The 17,422-nt window shown below is 45.9% G+C and overlaps 1 protein-coding gene across 1 annotated transcript in view; it reads left to right on the plus strand.

Moving 5' to 3' along the window:
- LOC116967400 (inactive carboxypeptidase-like protein X2) overlaps window positions 1-17,422 on the plus strand; it is a 90,306-nt gene that overhangs the window by 45,335 nt on the left and 27,549 nt on the right. Inside the window, exons 11-13 of the mRNA XM_033013920.1 lie at window positions 2,483-2,592; window positions 13,442-13,596; window positions 16,740-16,824. Of these exons, the coding sequence (XP_032869811.1) occupies window positions 2,483-2,592; window positions 13,442-13,596; window positions 16,740-16,824 (350 nt within the window). The remainder of the gene's footprint in view (window positions 1-2,482; window positions 2,593-13,441; window positions 13,597-16,739; window positions 16,825-17,422) is intronic.

Genomic DNA, 17,422 nt, shown 5'->3' on the forward strand with positions numbered 1-17,422 from the left:
GCAATAGGACTTCCTGACTCTTATATTCGATGTCTCAACCGATGAAGGCAAGCACACCATACACCTTCTTTGCCACTTGGACTTGGAACCCAAGATCCCTCTGTGTGGCAATGCTGTTAAGGGTCTTGCCATGAACTGTATATTTTCCCTTTACATTTGACCTCCCAAAGTGCAGCATCTCACACTTGCCCAGATGGAACGTATGCAGGAGTGGGCCCATCATGGTCAAGCGATCATATCCAGTTTGACAGAGAAGGTAAATGTACCTGAAGGACAATTTAATGCAAAAAATAAAAAGAATGACTTGTATGTAAGTCAGCTCTCCCACAGCCTACTGTCTCCGCATCTTCCTTTCTTTTTTCCACACCCCCACATCAATCTGATGAAGGGTCTTGACCCGAAACGTCGCCTATTCCTTCGCTCCATAGATGCTGCCTCACCCGCTGAGTTTCTCCAGCATTTTTGTCTACCTTTGATTTTTCCAGCATCTGCAGTTCTTTCTTAAACACTTGTATGTGAGTCGTGCCTATCTCAATATCTCAAAACACTTTACTGCTAATCATACATCTTTGAAATGTAATTCTACTGTAGTGTAGGCTAAGTGGCAGCTAGTCTGTCCACAACAACAAGGGCGGCATGGTGGCGCAGCGGTAGAGTTGCTGCCTTACAGCTCTCTCAGTGCCAGAGACCCGGGTTCGATCCTGACTACGGGTGCTGTCTGTACGGAGTTTGTACGTTCTCCCCGTGACTGCGTGGGTTTTCTCCGAGAACTTTGGTTTCTTCCGACATTCCAAAGACGTACAGGTTTGTAGGTTAATTGGCTTTTTATAAATGTAAATTGTCCCTAGTGTGTATAGGGTAGTGTTAGTGTGCGGGGATTGTGGGCGGCACGCACCCGGTGGGCCGAAGGGCCTGTTTCCGTGCTATATCTCTAAATTAAACTAGGCAAACCAAGATCCTACGAGCAGTATTGTGATGTGATATTGGCAACAATAATTTACTATTACTTGGTGAGGGCAAGTTATTGACCAAAGCATTGGAGATCACTTTATGATCTTTGTAATATTTCCATACATTTGTTTGCATCCACCTGAGAGGACAGGTGGGGCCTCATTTTAATGTTTCATCCATAAAATGTACTTCTTACAGTTTTAGTTCAAGTTCAAGTTCAAGTGAGTTTATTGTCATGTGTCCCTGATAGGACAATGAAATTCTTGCTTTGCTTAGCACATAGAACATAGTAGGCCTTTACTACAAAACAGATCAGTGTGTCCATATACCACAATATAAATATATACACACATATATAAATATTTACACGGTCTTGGTGCTCTGTTAGAGTCAGACCTGAGTCTCTGGTGACGGATTTTCATTCATGATCATGTGCTGGAATAACTTAGCGGGTCAGGCAGTATCTGTGGAGAAAAGGAATAGGTGACGTTTCGGGCCGAGACCCTTCTTCAGACTGCTGCCTGACCCACTGAGTTACTCCAGCATTTTGTGTGTATCTTCGATGACCAAAGTAAGTTTTGGAATATTGGTGAACGAGCCAAAGATCTCTATTCTACAATACAATACAATACAATTTATTTGTCGTCATTTGAACCCAGAGGTTCAAACGAAATTTGGTTTCTGCAGTCATACAAACAAGAAGAAGAACCAAGACACAACACAATTTACACAAACATCCATCACAGTGAATCTCCTCCTCACTGTGATGGAAGGCAAAGTCTTATCTCTCCCCTGCACTCCTCGTTCTCCTCCCGATGTCAGAGTCAAAGCCCCCGGCGGGCGATGGTAAATAAGTCCCGCGGCAATTATAAAGCCGCGCCGGGCGATGTAAGGCCCCACTGCAGGTCATCCTCAACCCCGCAACTCGGGCGGGAGAAGTCGCCGTTGCGGAAGCCCCGAAAAGCGGTCTCCCAGTGTTACTGTCCACCAGACCTGCGGTAAGCCTCCGAATCTCCTGGGTCGGGTCACAGCAGCGCACCACCACCGCTCCTCCTGCTCCGAACTCGGCCAGCTCCACGATGGTGGGTAAGTCCGCAGCTCCGCGACTGGAGCCCCCAGGTCGTTCCGGTTGGAGGCCGCTCCACGGTGCTCGGCCCCAACGACAACGGAGACCCGACCGAGAAAAGGTCGGGTTCTCCGTGCAGGGGAAAGATTTAAAAAAGTTTCCCCACCTCCCACCCCCCACACACATACCCAGTTTAAAAAAAATAATAAAAACTACATACAAACGAGACAAAAAATAAAAAAACGACAGACGGACTGCAGAGGCCGCTGCGACGTGAGTCTGACTATAAAAGACAATTTTTGAGAATATTTTTCCATGTTTCTAAAGTGTAGGTGGATCAGCAAGAGCTTCATTGAGAGAAATGATTTAATTCTATAGCGGTGGCTTGCTCCATTCATGAATCATATTCTGTATAATCAAAAACCCACCTATCATTCATCACATGCCTCTCTCTCTCTTTTATAGAATGTCCTCCTCTGGGTCTTGAGTCCCACAAGATCGGTGATGATCAGATATTGTCATCTTCTTTCCTTCGACATGGTCTTGGCCCTCACCGCGTCCGACTTAATATGCAGGTAAGCAAAGTCTGGCTTGCAGCACGCATCTGCTTCATACTTTTATTTTAGTTTTGATAAGTTTAGTTTAGAGATACAGCGCAGAAACGGGCCTTTCGGGCCACCGTGTCTGCGCCGACCAGCAATCCCGCACATTAACACTACCCTACACATTAACACTACCCTACACACACTAAGGACAATTTACAGTTATACCAAGCCTATTTACCTACAAACCTGTATGTCTTTGGAGTGTGGGAGGAAACCAAAGATCTCGGTCATGGGGAGAACGTACAAACTCCGTACAGACAGCACCCGTAGTCGGGATCGAACCCGGGTCTCAACTCAACAAGGCAGCAACTCTACCGCTGCGCCACCCTTCTGGATCTTTTGGGAAGATCAGAGAATTCAGGCTCTGGGGAACTGGTGCAGAGAGCGAGTTGTGGCCTGATGCAGGTTAGCCATGATTATATTGACCAGTGTGGTGGAACTGTGAGGCGAATGGCCCATTGTATCACAGAACTCGAATTCTGGGTTTTTTTGCCGTTAAAAGTGTTATTTTTATTCATAATGATGTAGCGAAATATAGACTTTACTCCAGAACTATCTTCAGATAGCAGCTGCAGTAAAGTCACATGTTTTCTTACACACAAAAACATATTCAGCCACAAGTCATCAAGAATATTAACCTGTTCAAGAAGGAACTGCAGATGCTGGAAAATCGAAGGTACACAAAAAAGAATATTAACCTTTCTGACAAACCACACAAGGACTAAATAACACGAAGGTTAACGGCTATTTTCCAGCCAGGTTCAACAAAGATGCATCAGATCACTCTTTACTGAATGACAATTGAGAAGGCGCTCACCCTACACCCTGCATTGTCCCAACTGTATTCATTGGGTTTCACATGCATATAGACTTCCAGCTGAGAAATCACCAGAAGCGTGTGTTCAGAGCATTGTAACGGGCCTGTCCCACTTAGGCGACTTTTTGGCGACTCCAGGCGATTAGCTGTTTTTACATGGTCGCGGGATGAAGCCTGTATGGTCGTGAGTAGTCTCCTCAAGTCGCCTAAAGAATCTTAACGTTTTTCTGGTCGCTGCTGGATTTTGAAATGTTCAAAACCTTTCGGCGACTGTGGGCTTGGCGTAGCTTGTCATCTCCTGCCATAGGCGCTGTCGTAGGTTGTCGCCAGGATGACGCAGGTTGTCGCTGGGTGCTGACTTCGGTGAATTCCATTAGCGACTACCTACGTCAACCGGCAACAGGTACCGGCGACAGGGTCGTAGCTTGTCGTAGCTTGTGGACATAGGTTGACTTCGGTTGTCGCCTGTGTGGTCGTAGGTTGTCGTAGGTGTGGTCGTAGGTGGACGTCCTGAGTCGCGATGATTGGGTCGGCGGTTGTCGGTAGCTTGCCATAGCCTGACGTCGACTTGGTGGTAGATGGCGTAGACATTGTCGTAGGTGCGGGGTCCAGTCGCCGCTTTTACGGCAACCTGCTACCACTGCTACGATCAAATCTACTTAACCTTACCCACTGCCTCGAGGGTATAAAGTGTTGGATGGCCCAGAACTTCCTCCAACTAAACGAGAGTAAGTCTGAGATCATCCTACTCGGCCCCTCGGACTCAATCAAATCGATAGCAGGCAGCCTTGGAAGCCTTACCCCATTACTCAAACCTCACGTTAAAAACCTTGGCATGATATTTGACTCGGCATTGAAATTTGACAAACAAGTCAAAGCAAAAGCTAGCTTCATCCAGCTTCGGACGATAGCTAAAATAAAACAATTCCTCCAGTTTGATGATCTCGAAAAGATCATCCACACATTTATCTCCTCCCACCTCGATTACTGCAACTCCCTTTACACTGGCATCAGCCAATCTTCCCTGTCCCGCCTGCAACTGGTCCAAAACACCGCAGCGAGACTCCTGACGGGCACCCGACAAAGGGACCACATCACCCCGATCCTGGCCTCTCTCCACTGGCTCCCTGTGCGGTTCCGAATAAACTTCAAGATCCTCCTTGCCCCCACCTACATCAAAAGTCTGCTTACCCACCACACCACCTCCAGGTCCCTCAGATCGGCCAACTTGGGGTTACTGAACATCCCGCGGTCTAGGCATAACCTCAGGGGCGACCGTGCCTTTGCGGTTGCAGCTCCTAGACTGTGGAACAGCATCCCTCTTCCCATCAGAACTGCCCCCTCCATCAACTCTTTTAAGTCGAGACTTAAAACTCATCTTTACTCTCAAGCCTTTCTTGACGTCCTCTGAGGGAGGGCTATATGTATGTATTTATGTATGTACTTAATCTATGAACCACTGTTGTATAACATTAGTACCTCCACCAATGGAAAGCACTTTGGTCAACGAGAGTTGTTTTTTAAATGTGCTATAGAAATAAAAGTGACTTGACTTGACAGCGAAAAGATTGCCTAAGTGGAACAGGTTCAAGTGGATAAAGTTCAAAGGTGATGTCGATTCCTATTTGAGGTATTCATCGTGGCAAGAGTTGTTAAGGGCCTGTCCCACTTAGGCGACTCTTTAGGCGACTTCCAGTGGAATGAATGGAATTCACCTACGACACCTGGCGACAACAACCACGTCAACCTACGATAGCAAAAATTGTTGCCACTGTCGCCCCAAAATTTTCAACAGTTGCCCCAAAAATCATCTAAGTGGGACAGGTCCATTAATGATGGACTGGAGGACTGGGAAGTTTCTAAGACCAACAACAGAAGACTCAGGAGTTCCAAAGAAGGGACATCAAGAGTTTTGAGAGCAAACTTGCATGCAGTATAAAATGCAACAATAAAAGTATTTATGGGAATAAATAAGAAAGATCGTCATGCAGCCTCGAGAGAACAAGGTGAATTAATAACAGCAAACAAAGAGATGGCAGAAATGCATGGAACATAGAAGTATACAATACAGGAGCAGGCCCTCAGGCCCTCAGGCCCTCAGGCCCTCAGGCCCTCAGGCCCATGCCAGACATGATGCCAAGTTAAACTAACCTCCTCTGCTTCCACATGGTCTATCTCCTGCATGTCCATGTGCCAATCTAAAAGCCTCAAACTTCATTATCGTATCTGCCTCCACCACCGCTTCTGGCAGTACGCTCCAGGCACCCAAAAAACCCCCAAAACCCGCACATCTCCATTGAACTCCATAGAGTGTTTAAGAAGGAACTGCAGATGCTGGAAAATCGAAGGTACACAAAAATGCTGGAGAACGTCAGCGGGTGCAGCAGCATCTATGGAACGAAGGAAATAGGCAACGTTTCGGGCCGAAACCCTTCTTCAGACTGATGGGGGTGGGGGGAGGCGGGGAGAAGAAAGAAAAAAGGAGGAGGAGGAGCCCGAGGGCTGAGGGAAGAGACAGCAAGGGCTAACAGAATTGTGAGAATTCAATGTTCATGCCACCTGGGTGCAGACTCGATCGAACCTACCTGATCTCCCGGTTGCCAAACACTTTAACACCCCTTCCCATTCCCACACTGACCTTTCTGTCCTAGGCCCCTCCATTGTTAGAGTGAGGCCAAATGCAAATTAGAGGAACAACATTTCATATTTTGCTTGGGCAGCTTACAGCCCAGTGGTTTGATATTGATTTCTCTAACTTCAAGAACCCCTGCGTTGCCTCTCTCTCCATCCCGCCCCCACCCAAGTTGCACCAGCTTCTCGTTCTCAACTAGCAAACAGCTAACAATGACCTGTTTCCTTTATCATTGTTACTTTTTTGCATATCTTATATTCATTTGTTCTATATCTCTCTACATCATCATCTATATCTCTCGCTTGCCTTTCCCCTGACCTGTACATTCCAGGCTTTTCCCTGGAGCACTTCTTAAACAGAGGCACGACATTTGCCACACGGGAGCCTTGGAGTTTAAAAATAGGGACATTTTGTTGCAATTGTCCAGGGTGTTGGGAGATGTTCCATGAAATACTGTGTACTGTTTTGGTCCCCTTACCTAACTAAATATATAGTACATTTGGAGACAGTGTAGTATAGTATCTTCTTCTTAGGCCCCCTTCGGTCATGGCTGACCATGGGTGTCTCCAGGGTTGGAGGATGCCTGTGTGTGACTTTGTTTAACGTGGGGAGACTGGTGCACAGGCAGCCACCCCACAGTCCTTGACAGATCTGGGTCAGGATCCAGCGGCATGGAATCCAAGACCACCGGAGACCCTTTTCTGCTGCAGCCTTCATCCGCCTTCCCGGCCGTTGTGACGCTAAGGTCAGCCATCGTCCTCCGCCTGTACCACCATTGAGGTCTTGGTTGGATTGCTCTTTGTCAGAGACCTCCCCCTCGACCTTGCCGCCATGGGTGGCCCTACCAGGAGCATAGCTCCAGACGGCATCGCTCTCAGGATCTCCACAAGCTTCTCCACCACGACAAGGTGACAATCCACGGAGAAGTATAATATATGAGATTCAACATGAAAACAGGCCCTTCAGTCCAGTGAGATCCATGCCGATCGTTGATCACCAGCTCACACTGGTTCTACACTAATGCTACTTTCCCTACACATGCGGGGAAAATACATTTAACCTACAACCCCGCACGTCTTTGGGCTGTGGGAGGAAACCAAAACACCTGGAGGAAACCCACGTGGTCATGGGGAGAACGTGCAAACAGCACCGCAGGTCGGTATCAAACCTGGGTCTCTGGTGCTGTGAGGCAGCAGCTCTACCAGCTTACGTCACTGTGCTGCCCTAAAGCCCCTGTCCCACGTAGGAAACCTGAACGGATGCCTCTGGAGACTTTGCACCCCACCCAATGTTTCCGTGCGGTTCCCGGAGGTTCCCGGAGGTTTTTGTCAGTCTCCCTACCTGCTTCCACTACCTGCAACCACCTGCAACCTCCGGGAACCGCACGGAAACCTTGGGTGGGGCGCAAAGTGTCCAGAGGTTTCCGTTCAGGTTTCCTAAGTGGGACAGGGGCATTTGTGTAGAGTCTGTGCCACTGTGCTGTCCAAAGAAGAATCACCAGGATCATTTCTATGATGAGAGTGTTGTCCTGTCCAGAGGAAGAGAAGAGTATGGAAAGGGAGGAGAATTGAGGCTAGCATAGATCTGCCATGAACATATAAAATGGCAGGGCAGCTCGATGGGCCATATGGGCAACCCTTGCTCCTATTTTCTTGCGTTCCTGTGTTTGAATGCTGTTGGCTTTTCTCTTTCCTTGGTCTGGAATGGTATCTGCTGTGGAGACTGGACATGATCAATTCCTGATGGATGTTTACAAAGAAAGGCTGAGAGTTTGTCTTCTGAGCACAGACAGCATCATTGTCACACTGCCCATCTCCCACTGACTTATTCTAGAAAGCAGTATCGTTGGCTCTCTGGCTCAATTTTAATCCAAAACAGACCTTGACTTTTCCACGAATTGGCTGATTCCAGTAAAGTACAGTAAATAACTACAGCTTGCTATTTCAAGGACTTTGCACAAGTGACCCTCAGCTGAGTGAATGTTTAGAACGCTAGCAAGTGAACAATCTGCTCCAGAAGCTGAAGTTGTTGTTTGTATCGTGTGTTGCATCTTCTGATCCAATATGTATATCTAAAGTTTGACTGTTACCTGCCCAATATCATCAGAGGGCTTCAGTGCCGTTGAAAATGCAAAGTCCAAATCCTGACAACATTTCATACAGATTTAAATTTTATTTTATTATTGTAACCAGAACCAAGGTTCTATTAATTCATAAGAAGGAGAATTAGGCCATTCAGCCCATCAAGTCTACTCCGCCATTCAATCATGGATGATCGATCCTTCCTGCTCAACCCCATTCTCCTGCCTTCTCCCCATAACCCCTGACACCCATATTAATCAAGAATCTAGCAATCTCCACTTTAAAAATATCCATTGACTTGGCCTCCACAGCCTTCTGCGGCAATGAATTCCACAGATTCACCACCCACTGACTAAAGATATCCCTCCTCATCTCCTTTCGAAAGGTACGTCCTTTTATTCTGAGGCTATGACCTTTGGTGCTGGACTCTCCCACTAGTGGAAACATCCTCTCCACATCCACTCTATCCAGGCCTTTCACTATTCGGTAGGTTTCAGCCTGTTATCCAAACAAATCAGATAATACTATACATAAATGGAATCAAGCCAAACTCGTGTACAATAGGCAGAGTGAAGGAAAATATATAGAGTGCAGGACATAGATGTTCCTGAAGGTAGACAAAAGTGCTGGAGAAACTCAGCGGGTGCGGCAGCATCTATGGAGCGAAGGAAATAGGCAACGTTTCGGGCCGAAACCCTGCTTCAGACTTCAGTCCTTTCTCCTTTCTTCTCCCCGCCCCCCCCCCCCCCCCCCCCCCCCCCCCCCGCAACAGTCTGAAGAAGGGTTTTGGCCCGAAACGTTGCCTATTTCCTTCACTCCATAGATGCTGCTGCACCCGCTGAGTTTCTCCAGCACGTTTGTCTACCATGAGAAGGGAATAATGTTTAGTGCAAGGTAAAGCCAGCAAAGTCCGATCAAGGATAGTCTGAGGGTCACCAAAGAGGTAGATAGTAGTTCAGCACTCAATCTGTGTGATGGACTGGGCTGTGTGCAATGTAATTCACTGAGCTACAAATCCAACTTAGTGAGCATTAATGAGTCAAAATGGTAGGATTTTTGGAGGGAAAATATTCTTCCATTTCCGCACTTATGAGGGAAACAGACTAAAATGTGATACTTATTTTTGGTAATCGCATTGGGCAAACAGACAATAATTATGCATATATTTAATGAATTATTACAAGATCAGGGACAGAAAATCCAATGGCATCATTTAAAGCTACAGTGGCGAAAGCCACATTATTTTAAAGTGAGTGACACAACAGATCATTATTCTAGGTTTTTCTGATTATACTTCAACTCCCTCAACTAAACTAAATCTCAAAACTAAACTGCTTTACTCTTTTACTTTCTAATGTAGCTCATTGGAATGTTCTGTAAGGTTTCCTCTTATACAGTACATCGAACAAACTCCTCAGCCTAAAACCCCTGTCCCACAGTATGAGTTAATTCGAAGAGTTCTCCCGTGTTTGCCCTGATTCGAACTCGGAGATTTACGGTAATGGCCACTCGTTGGTACTCGGGGCTCTCGTGGACATTTTTCATCGTGTTGAAAAATCTTCTCGAGTCTTCCCGCACTTACCTGCTGTTAGCGAGTCTTCCCGAGTACCTGCCGTTAGCGCTAAGCGATGTCCCCGAGCTCCGACGTACCCGCTACGTTCATTCTCCGTGCTTACTATGAGTTTGATTTTTTTTTAACTCGGGAGAGCTCTTGGAATGAACTCGTACCGTGGGACAGGGATTTTACACCCTCTATCAAATCCTACAAAATTGGCCACATCTGATGGCTACATCTTCCCCATATATATTCTCTGAGGTAGTCAATATGATTCAATGCAACATAGTGCTAAATATTCTATAACCATGACTACATGAGTCTCTATTAGATAAAATAAAATGTGAATCTTGTGTTTCCCTGTGAGCTATTGAGAATATCAGAGCGAATCTTGGAATGACTGACTGTGGGTTAGTTGGTTATGTACTGGGATTTCTAGGACATTCTGACATTTGAAAGATAAGGATATTACGTGAGGAATCTGCCTACTCTTGGACAAAACAATCTGTTTCCCAAAGAGCAAGTCTCACAGAAATCCAATAAAGTACTTTTATAGCGTTTTGTTAACTTACTTACTCGCTGATGACTAACAACTTAATTCTATCAACTGTTTGCACTCCAAGGCTCACATCAATCAAGAATTAATTTGTTGATATGTAAAAGTCATTTATGAATATTTTGTTCAACAATTTTCACATTCTACACTTGGAAAGAACCAAGTACCAGGTTTGTAATTTGGTCGGCTTCAGTAAGTTGTAAACATTGTCCCTAGTGTGTCGTTTAGTGGACGGGGTGATCGCTGGTCGGCACGGACTCGATGGGCCGAAGTACATTTTTCCGCGCTGTATCTCTATAGTCTAACTTCAACATCTGTGACCTTGCCCCATGGCAAGTATTTAATAAATGCTCCTTTGACAATTGCTTGAGCAAGTGCCAATTGCTAAAGTGAATGTCTCTCTATTTGGCTCGACAGCTCTCTCACTTGGCCTAGGATTAAAAAGGAAAATAATCTTAAAGGAGCATTTCTCTTTCATGTGGCAATAGAAATTCTAAAATTGCACAACTAAAAAGTTCTCTGGGGAGTCATCATCAGAGCAGATGGTCGGCATGCTGCTTAAACTCACTAGGATGAGCTTTTGGGACTGTAATGTTCTGCAGAAGTGACATCTCAGCATGGAGACCCCAGTCTCTTCCTCATGGTCACCAGTTAGAAATTAGATGAAAGAAACCCATTTTATATCCCAGCTCCAATCCATTCAAGGTCAACAAAGATCAAAAATAACCAGAGCCAAATCTGGGGGTTGGGGAAAGTCAACAGCTTCAAGTTCCTGGGCGTGTACATCTCTGTAGATCTGTCCTGGGCCCAGCATGTTGATGCAATCACAAAGAAAGCTCGGCAATACCGCCATTTCCTTCATCATTTATTTCGAGAGCAAGAGCAAGCTTTTATTTCAAGAGGGCTGGAATACAAAAACAGGGATGTAATGCTGAGGCTCTATAAGGTGCTGGTCAGGCCACTAGTTGGAGTATTGCGAGCAATTGTGGGCACCATATCTGAGGAAGGATGTGCCAGAGGAGGTTTACAAGAATGATCCCAGGAATGAGTGGGTTAACATATGATGAGCGTTTGATGGCACTGGGCTTGTACTCGCTGGAGTTTAGAAGGATCAGGGGGGGACATCATTGAAACTTACCGAATAGTGAAAGGCTTGGATAGAGTGGAGTGGACGTGTCCACAAGTGGGAGAGTCTAGGACCGGACATCCATTTAGGAAGCTGACGAGGAGGAATTTCTTTAGTCAGAGGGTGGTGAATCCGTGGAATTATTTGCTACATAAGGCTGTGGAGGCCAAGTCAATGGATATTTTTAAAGCAGAGATAGATAGATTCTTGGGTAGACAAAAGTGCTGGAGAAACTCAGCGGGTGCAGCAGCATCTATGGAGCGAAGGAAATAGGCAACGTTTCGGGCCCAAACCCTTATTCAGACTCGATTAGATTCGTGATTAGTATGGGTGTCAGGAGACATGGGGAGAAGGTAGGAGAATGGGGTTAGGAGGGAGAGATAGATCAGCCATGATTGAATGGCGGAGTAGACTTGATGGACAGAATGGCCTAATTCTACTCCTATCACATGACCTTATGATGAGTTTGAGGAGATTTAGCATACTGCTGAATAGTCTATCAAACTTTGCAGGTTCCTGTTGCAATATTTCCTGGTTCAGTAACTCGAGCCTCCAAATCCTAGGATGAAGGAGACTACAGAAAGTGGTGTGTGTTGCCCATTTAATAATGCCTATTGATCTCCCCACCATCAAAGGGATTACAGAAAAGGATGCCTCAAGAACGCATTTAATATCAGCAAAGATAGACAGAAAAAGCTGGAGTAAGTCAGTGGGACAGGCAGCATCTCTGGAGAGAAGGAATGGGTGACGTTTCGGGTTGAGACCCTTCTTCAGTCTGATTACCTTGTAAAACTGATAATTTATGGTATTATTGTTTATCGAAGCATTATTTGTTGTGTTGTTATATTTAATGTGTCTCTAAAACTGCAGTAATTAGTAATTTTAGACACAGGGGGCTGGAGTAACTCAGCAGGTCAAGCAGGATCCCTGGAGAACGTGGCTAGGTGATGATCGGATCGGGGCCCTTCTTCAGACCATCACCTATCTATCTCTGTACTCCAGCGATGCTGCCTGACCCGTTACCCCAGCATGTTGTGTCTTTCTTTGGTAAACTAGTTCCTTGTTGCTGCAAGTAACCATTTGTAATTGTTATGTTGCCGGCGCATAAGAGAATTAAACACTCTGGTCCCTCTATATTAGTTTAGAGATACAGCGTGGAAACAGGCCCTTCGGCCCACCGAGTCCGCACCGACCAGCGATTCCCGCACATTAACACTATCCTATACACACTAGGGACAATTTACTTTTATACCAAGCCAATTAGCTTACAAACCTGAAAGTCTTTGGAGTGTGGGAGGAAATGAGAGATCATGGAGAAAACCCACACAGTCACGGGGAGAATGTGCAAATTCTTACAGATAGCACCCGGAGTCCGGATTGAACCTGGGTCTCCGGAGCTGTAAGCACTATAAAGCAGCAACAAGATAATAGACAATAGGTGCAGGAGTAGGCCATTCGGTCCTTCGAGCCAGCACTGCCATTCAATGTGATCATGGCTGATCATCCCCAATCAGTACCCCGTTCCTGCCTTCTCCCCATATCCCCTGACTCCTTTATTTTTAAGAGCCCTACCTAGCTCTCTCTTGAAAGTATCCAGGGAACCGGCCTCCACTGTCCTCTGAGGCAGAGAATTCTACAGACTCACAACTCCCTGTGAGAAAAGGTGTTTCCTCATCTCCGTTCTAAATGGCCGACCCCTTATTCTTAAACTGTGGCCCCTGGTTCTGGACTCCCCCAACATCGGGAACATGTTTCCTGCCTCTAGTGTGTCCAAATCCTTAACAATCTTAGATGTTTCAATAAGATTCCCTCTCATCCTTCTAAACACCAGAGTACAGAAGCCCAGCCGCTCCTTTCTCTTAGCACATGACAATAGACAACTCTACCGCTGTGCCACCGTGCTGCCTCATCTCTCATCTGCTTTCATGAATATAGAGTCATGATAACTAATCTTAATTAACTTCAAAAGGTTTAGTTACTCAAAGGGTCAAAAAGTGAATTGGGTTTTAGATGAATAGTTCTGTCATTGAAATGTCTTCTACCGTTTCCCAGGCTGGTAATGAAAATGAAAATGAGGAGGAAGAGGACTATCATGATGGAGCCTGGTGCGCTCAAGCAGATGACCAAACACAGTGGATTGAAATAGATGCTCGAAAACTGGTTGAATTCAGTGGAGTGATCACACAAGGCCGGGATTCACTGCTCCAGTATGTTGACTAACAGCCCTATCGCTTAGTGGATGCTTTGTTGTCTCTTTGTCTTACACCTCCAATGAACTTTGAAAAATTTGACCAGGGAAACAAAACGTATCTGGGTCTTCACATGTTGAATTATTTTATACAGAGAATTATTGTACAAACTGCACAAGTGTAGACATGATGACTGCCATTGAAGAAATCGTGAATTCTGTTGTTAAGTGGAGAATTTAAGATAAGGTTCCATGAGTTTACTCAGTATTTGGGACAACGGGTTGTGGTTTTAGCGGTCTATGCGGTGAGTTTTATTTTGAAACCGTAGACATGGGAACATTTGGGACGACAGATGGCACAATGGGCTAAGTGTTCGGCTGGCGACCGGTAGGTGGCCGGTTCGAATCCCGCTTGGAGTGCATACTGTCGTTGTGTCCTTGGGCAAGACACTTCACCCACCTTTGCCTGTGTGTGAATGTGTGTGAATGTGTGTGAGTGATTGGTGGTGGTCGGAGAATGGCAGCATGGCAGAATGGCAGCCACGCTTCCGTCAGTCTGCCCCAGGGCAGCTGTGGCTACAGAAGTAGCTTACCACCACCGAGTGTGACTGAGGAGTGAATGAATAATGCGATGTAAAGCGCCTTGAGTATTAGAAAGGCGCTATATAAATCCCATCCATTATTATTATTATTATTTTCGAGGAGGAGGAATAATCAGGAAGAATATATGCGTTGGAATTATGCATTCTTAAGGATATATTATTGTCAAGAAATGTGTAGGAAGGAACTGCAGATGCTGGTTTAAACCGAAGATAGACACAAAATGCTGGACAGGCAGCATCTCTGGAGAGAAGGAATGGGTGACGTTTTGGGTCGAGACCCTTCTTCAGACTAGTCAGGGGAAAGGGAAATGAGAGATAGGGACAGTGATGTAGAGAGATATAGAATAACTGAATGAAAGATATGTAAAAAAAGTAACAATGATAAAAGCAACAGGCCATTGTCGATCTCAGTCTCAGGAAAGTCTATTTTGAGAATAATATGTGAGGCCATGAGGAGGAAAAGAAATTGCTTCCCCCACGACCTCGAAAGTTCTAGCCTCATCAATAACAGTCAGCGTACTCATAGGTGTAGACATTTTCTTGACTGATATTTATGTCTGCTTCAGCAGTTTGGAAATATGTTACTCATGTTTGGATATCTTCCAGTTCCCAACAAATTGCCATCATATGTCTTTCACACCGTTCTGTTCCTGGCCATCCAGGTTTCTGACAAATTCTACAATGATTAACCATTTGTCATTTTATGGGGAGCTGCAGGAGAATGGGGGTTAGGAGGGAGGTATAGATCAGCCATGATTGAATGGTGGAGTAGACATGATGGGCCGAATGGAGCCTTCATTCACAGCCTTCCGTGGCAAAGAATTCCACAGATTCATAACCCTTTGAATAAATAAATTCCTCCTCAACTCCTTCCTAAAAGAACGTCCTTTAATTCTGAGGCTATGACCTAGACTCTCCCACTAGTGGAAACATCCTCTCCACATCCACTCTATCCAAGCCTTTCACTATTCTGTACATTTCAATGAGGTCCCCCTACGTTCTTCTAAACTCCAGCTAGTATAGGCCCAGTGCCGTCAATAGACAATAGACAATAGGTGCAGGAGTAGGCCATTCGGCCCTTCGAGCCAGCACCGCCATTCAATGTGATCATGGCTAATCATCCCCAATCAGTACCCTGTTCCTGCCTTCTCCCCATATCCCCTGACTCCGCTATTTTTAAGAGCCTTATCTAGCTCTCTCTTGAAAGCATCCAGAGAACCGGCCTCCACTGCCCTCTGAGGCAGAGAATTCCACAGACTCACCACAGAAAAAGTGTTTCCTCGTCTCCTTTCTAAATGGCTTACTCCTTATTCTTAAACTGTGGCCCCTGGTTCTGGACTCCCCCAACATCGGGAACATGTTTCCTGCCTCTAGCGTGTCCAAGCCCTAAACAATCTTATATGTTTCAATGAGATCCCCTCTCATCCTAAACTCCAGAGTGTACAAGCCTAGCTGCTCCATTCTCTCAGCATATGACAGTCCCGCCATCCCGGGAATTAACCTTGTAAGCCTACGCTGCACTCCCTCAATAGTAAGAATGTCCTTCCTCAAATTAGGGGACCTAAACTGCACGCAATGCCCCGGGTGTGGTCTCACTAGGGCTCTGTACAACTGCAGAAGGACCTCTTTTGCTCCTATATTCGATTCCTCGTTATAAAAACCAACATGCCATTCGCTTTCTTCACTGCCTGCTGTACCTGCATGCTTACTTTCATAGATGCTACTCATCAATGATACCATCAAATGCTACTCATAACCTACTCACTCCTGGGATCATTCTTGTAAACCTCCTGTGGACCCTCTCCAGAGCCAGCACATCCTTCCTCAGATATGGTCCGAAACATTGCTCTCAATATTCCAAATGCAGCCTGACCAGCACCTTATAGAGCCTCCGTATTACATCCCTGTTGTTGTATACAAGCCCTCTCGAAATAAGTGCAAGCATTGCGTTTGCTCTCTTCACTTCCAATTCGACGTTCAGATTAACTTTGAACTACACTTACGATGCTATGAAGGAGGGAGTTCCATCGTTTTGACCCAGCAATGGTGAAGGAACAGCGATATATTTCTAAGTCAGGATACCTCCGGCTTGGAGGGCAGCTTCCAAGTGGTGGTGTTCCCTTGTTCTTGCTGCTCTTGTCCTTCCAGCTGGTAGAGGAGGTTGGTTTGGAAGGTACACAAAAATGCTGGAGAAACTCAGCGGGTGCAGCAGCATCTATGGAGCGAAGGAAATAGGCAACGTTTCTGGCCGAAACGTTGCCTATTTCCTTCGCTCCATAGATGCTGCTGCACCCGCTGAGTTTCTCCAGCATTTTTGTGTACCTTCGATTTTCCAGCATCTGCAGTTCCTTCTTAAACACATGGGTTTGGAATGTGCTGAGCAAGGGGTGCTGGTGAGTTGCTGCAGTGCAGATGGTACAAACTGTGTGATATCGATACGGTGCGTCAGTGGTGAAGCTGCTCTGCCCCTGGTGGTGTCGAGTTGGTTGGTTGAACTCTCCAGGCTAGTGGAGAGCATACATACAGGGCTTTTGAAACTAACAATTCTCTTCATTGGCAGCAATGACTGGGTGAACACGTACTATGTGCAGTTCAGCAATGACAGCCGTACATGGATGACGTACACAGATGGATATTACGATTGGGTATGTATCTCACATAAAGGTAAATGTATTTGAATTAAGTATCATACACTCATTGGGTACATCATCACACACTAATGGATGTACCGGGCATGTAGCAGGTACATAATTAGCCAAGTATAAAGCATACCCAATGCACTATGAATTGCACTAAGGAGTCTCGGCGTTTAATACCATCATCCCCTCCAAGCTGGTGTCCAAGCTCTCAGATCTGGGTCTGCGCATCCCTCTGCAATTGGATCCTCGGCTTCCTCATCCACAGACCACAGTCTGTCCGTATTGCTGGAAATGTGTCAGCCTCGATAACGATCAGCACGGGAGCACCTCAAGGCTGCGTGCTCAGCCCCCTGCTTTACTCACTCTATGCTCATGACTGCGTAGCCGGACATAGTGCAAACTCCACCATCAAGTTCACTGACGACACCACTTTTATGGGACAAATCACTGATGGGGATGAGTGAGAGTATAGAAGTGAGATCGACCGATTGACCAAATGGTGCCAGCACAACAACCTGGCTTTCAACACCAGCAAAACCAAGGAACTGATTGTGGACTTTGGAAGGGGTAGGATAGGGACCCACAATCCCATTTACATCAACGG

Source organism: Amblyraja radiata, chromosome 39 (genome assembly GCF_010909765.2).
Source record: "Amblyraja radiata isolate CabotCenter1 chromosome 39, sAmbRad1.1.pri, whole genome shotgun sequence".
Taxonomy (NCBI): Eukaryota; Metazoa; Chordata; class Chondrichthyes; order Rajiformes; family Rajidae; genus Amblyraja; species Amblyraja radiata.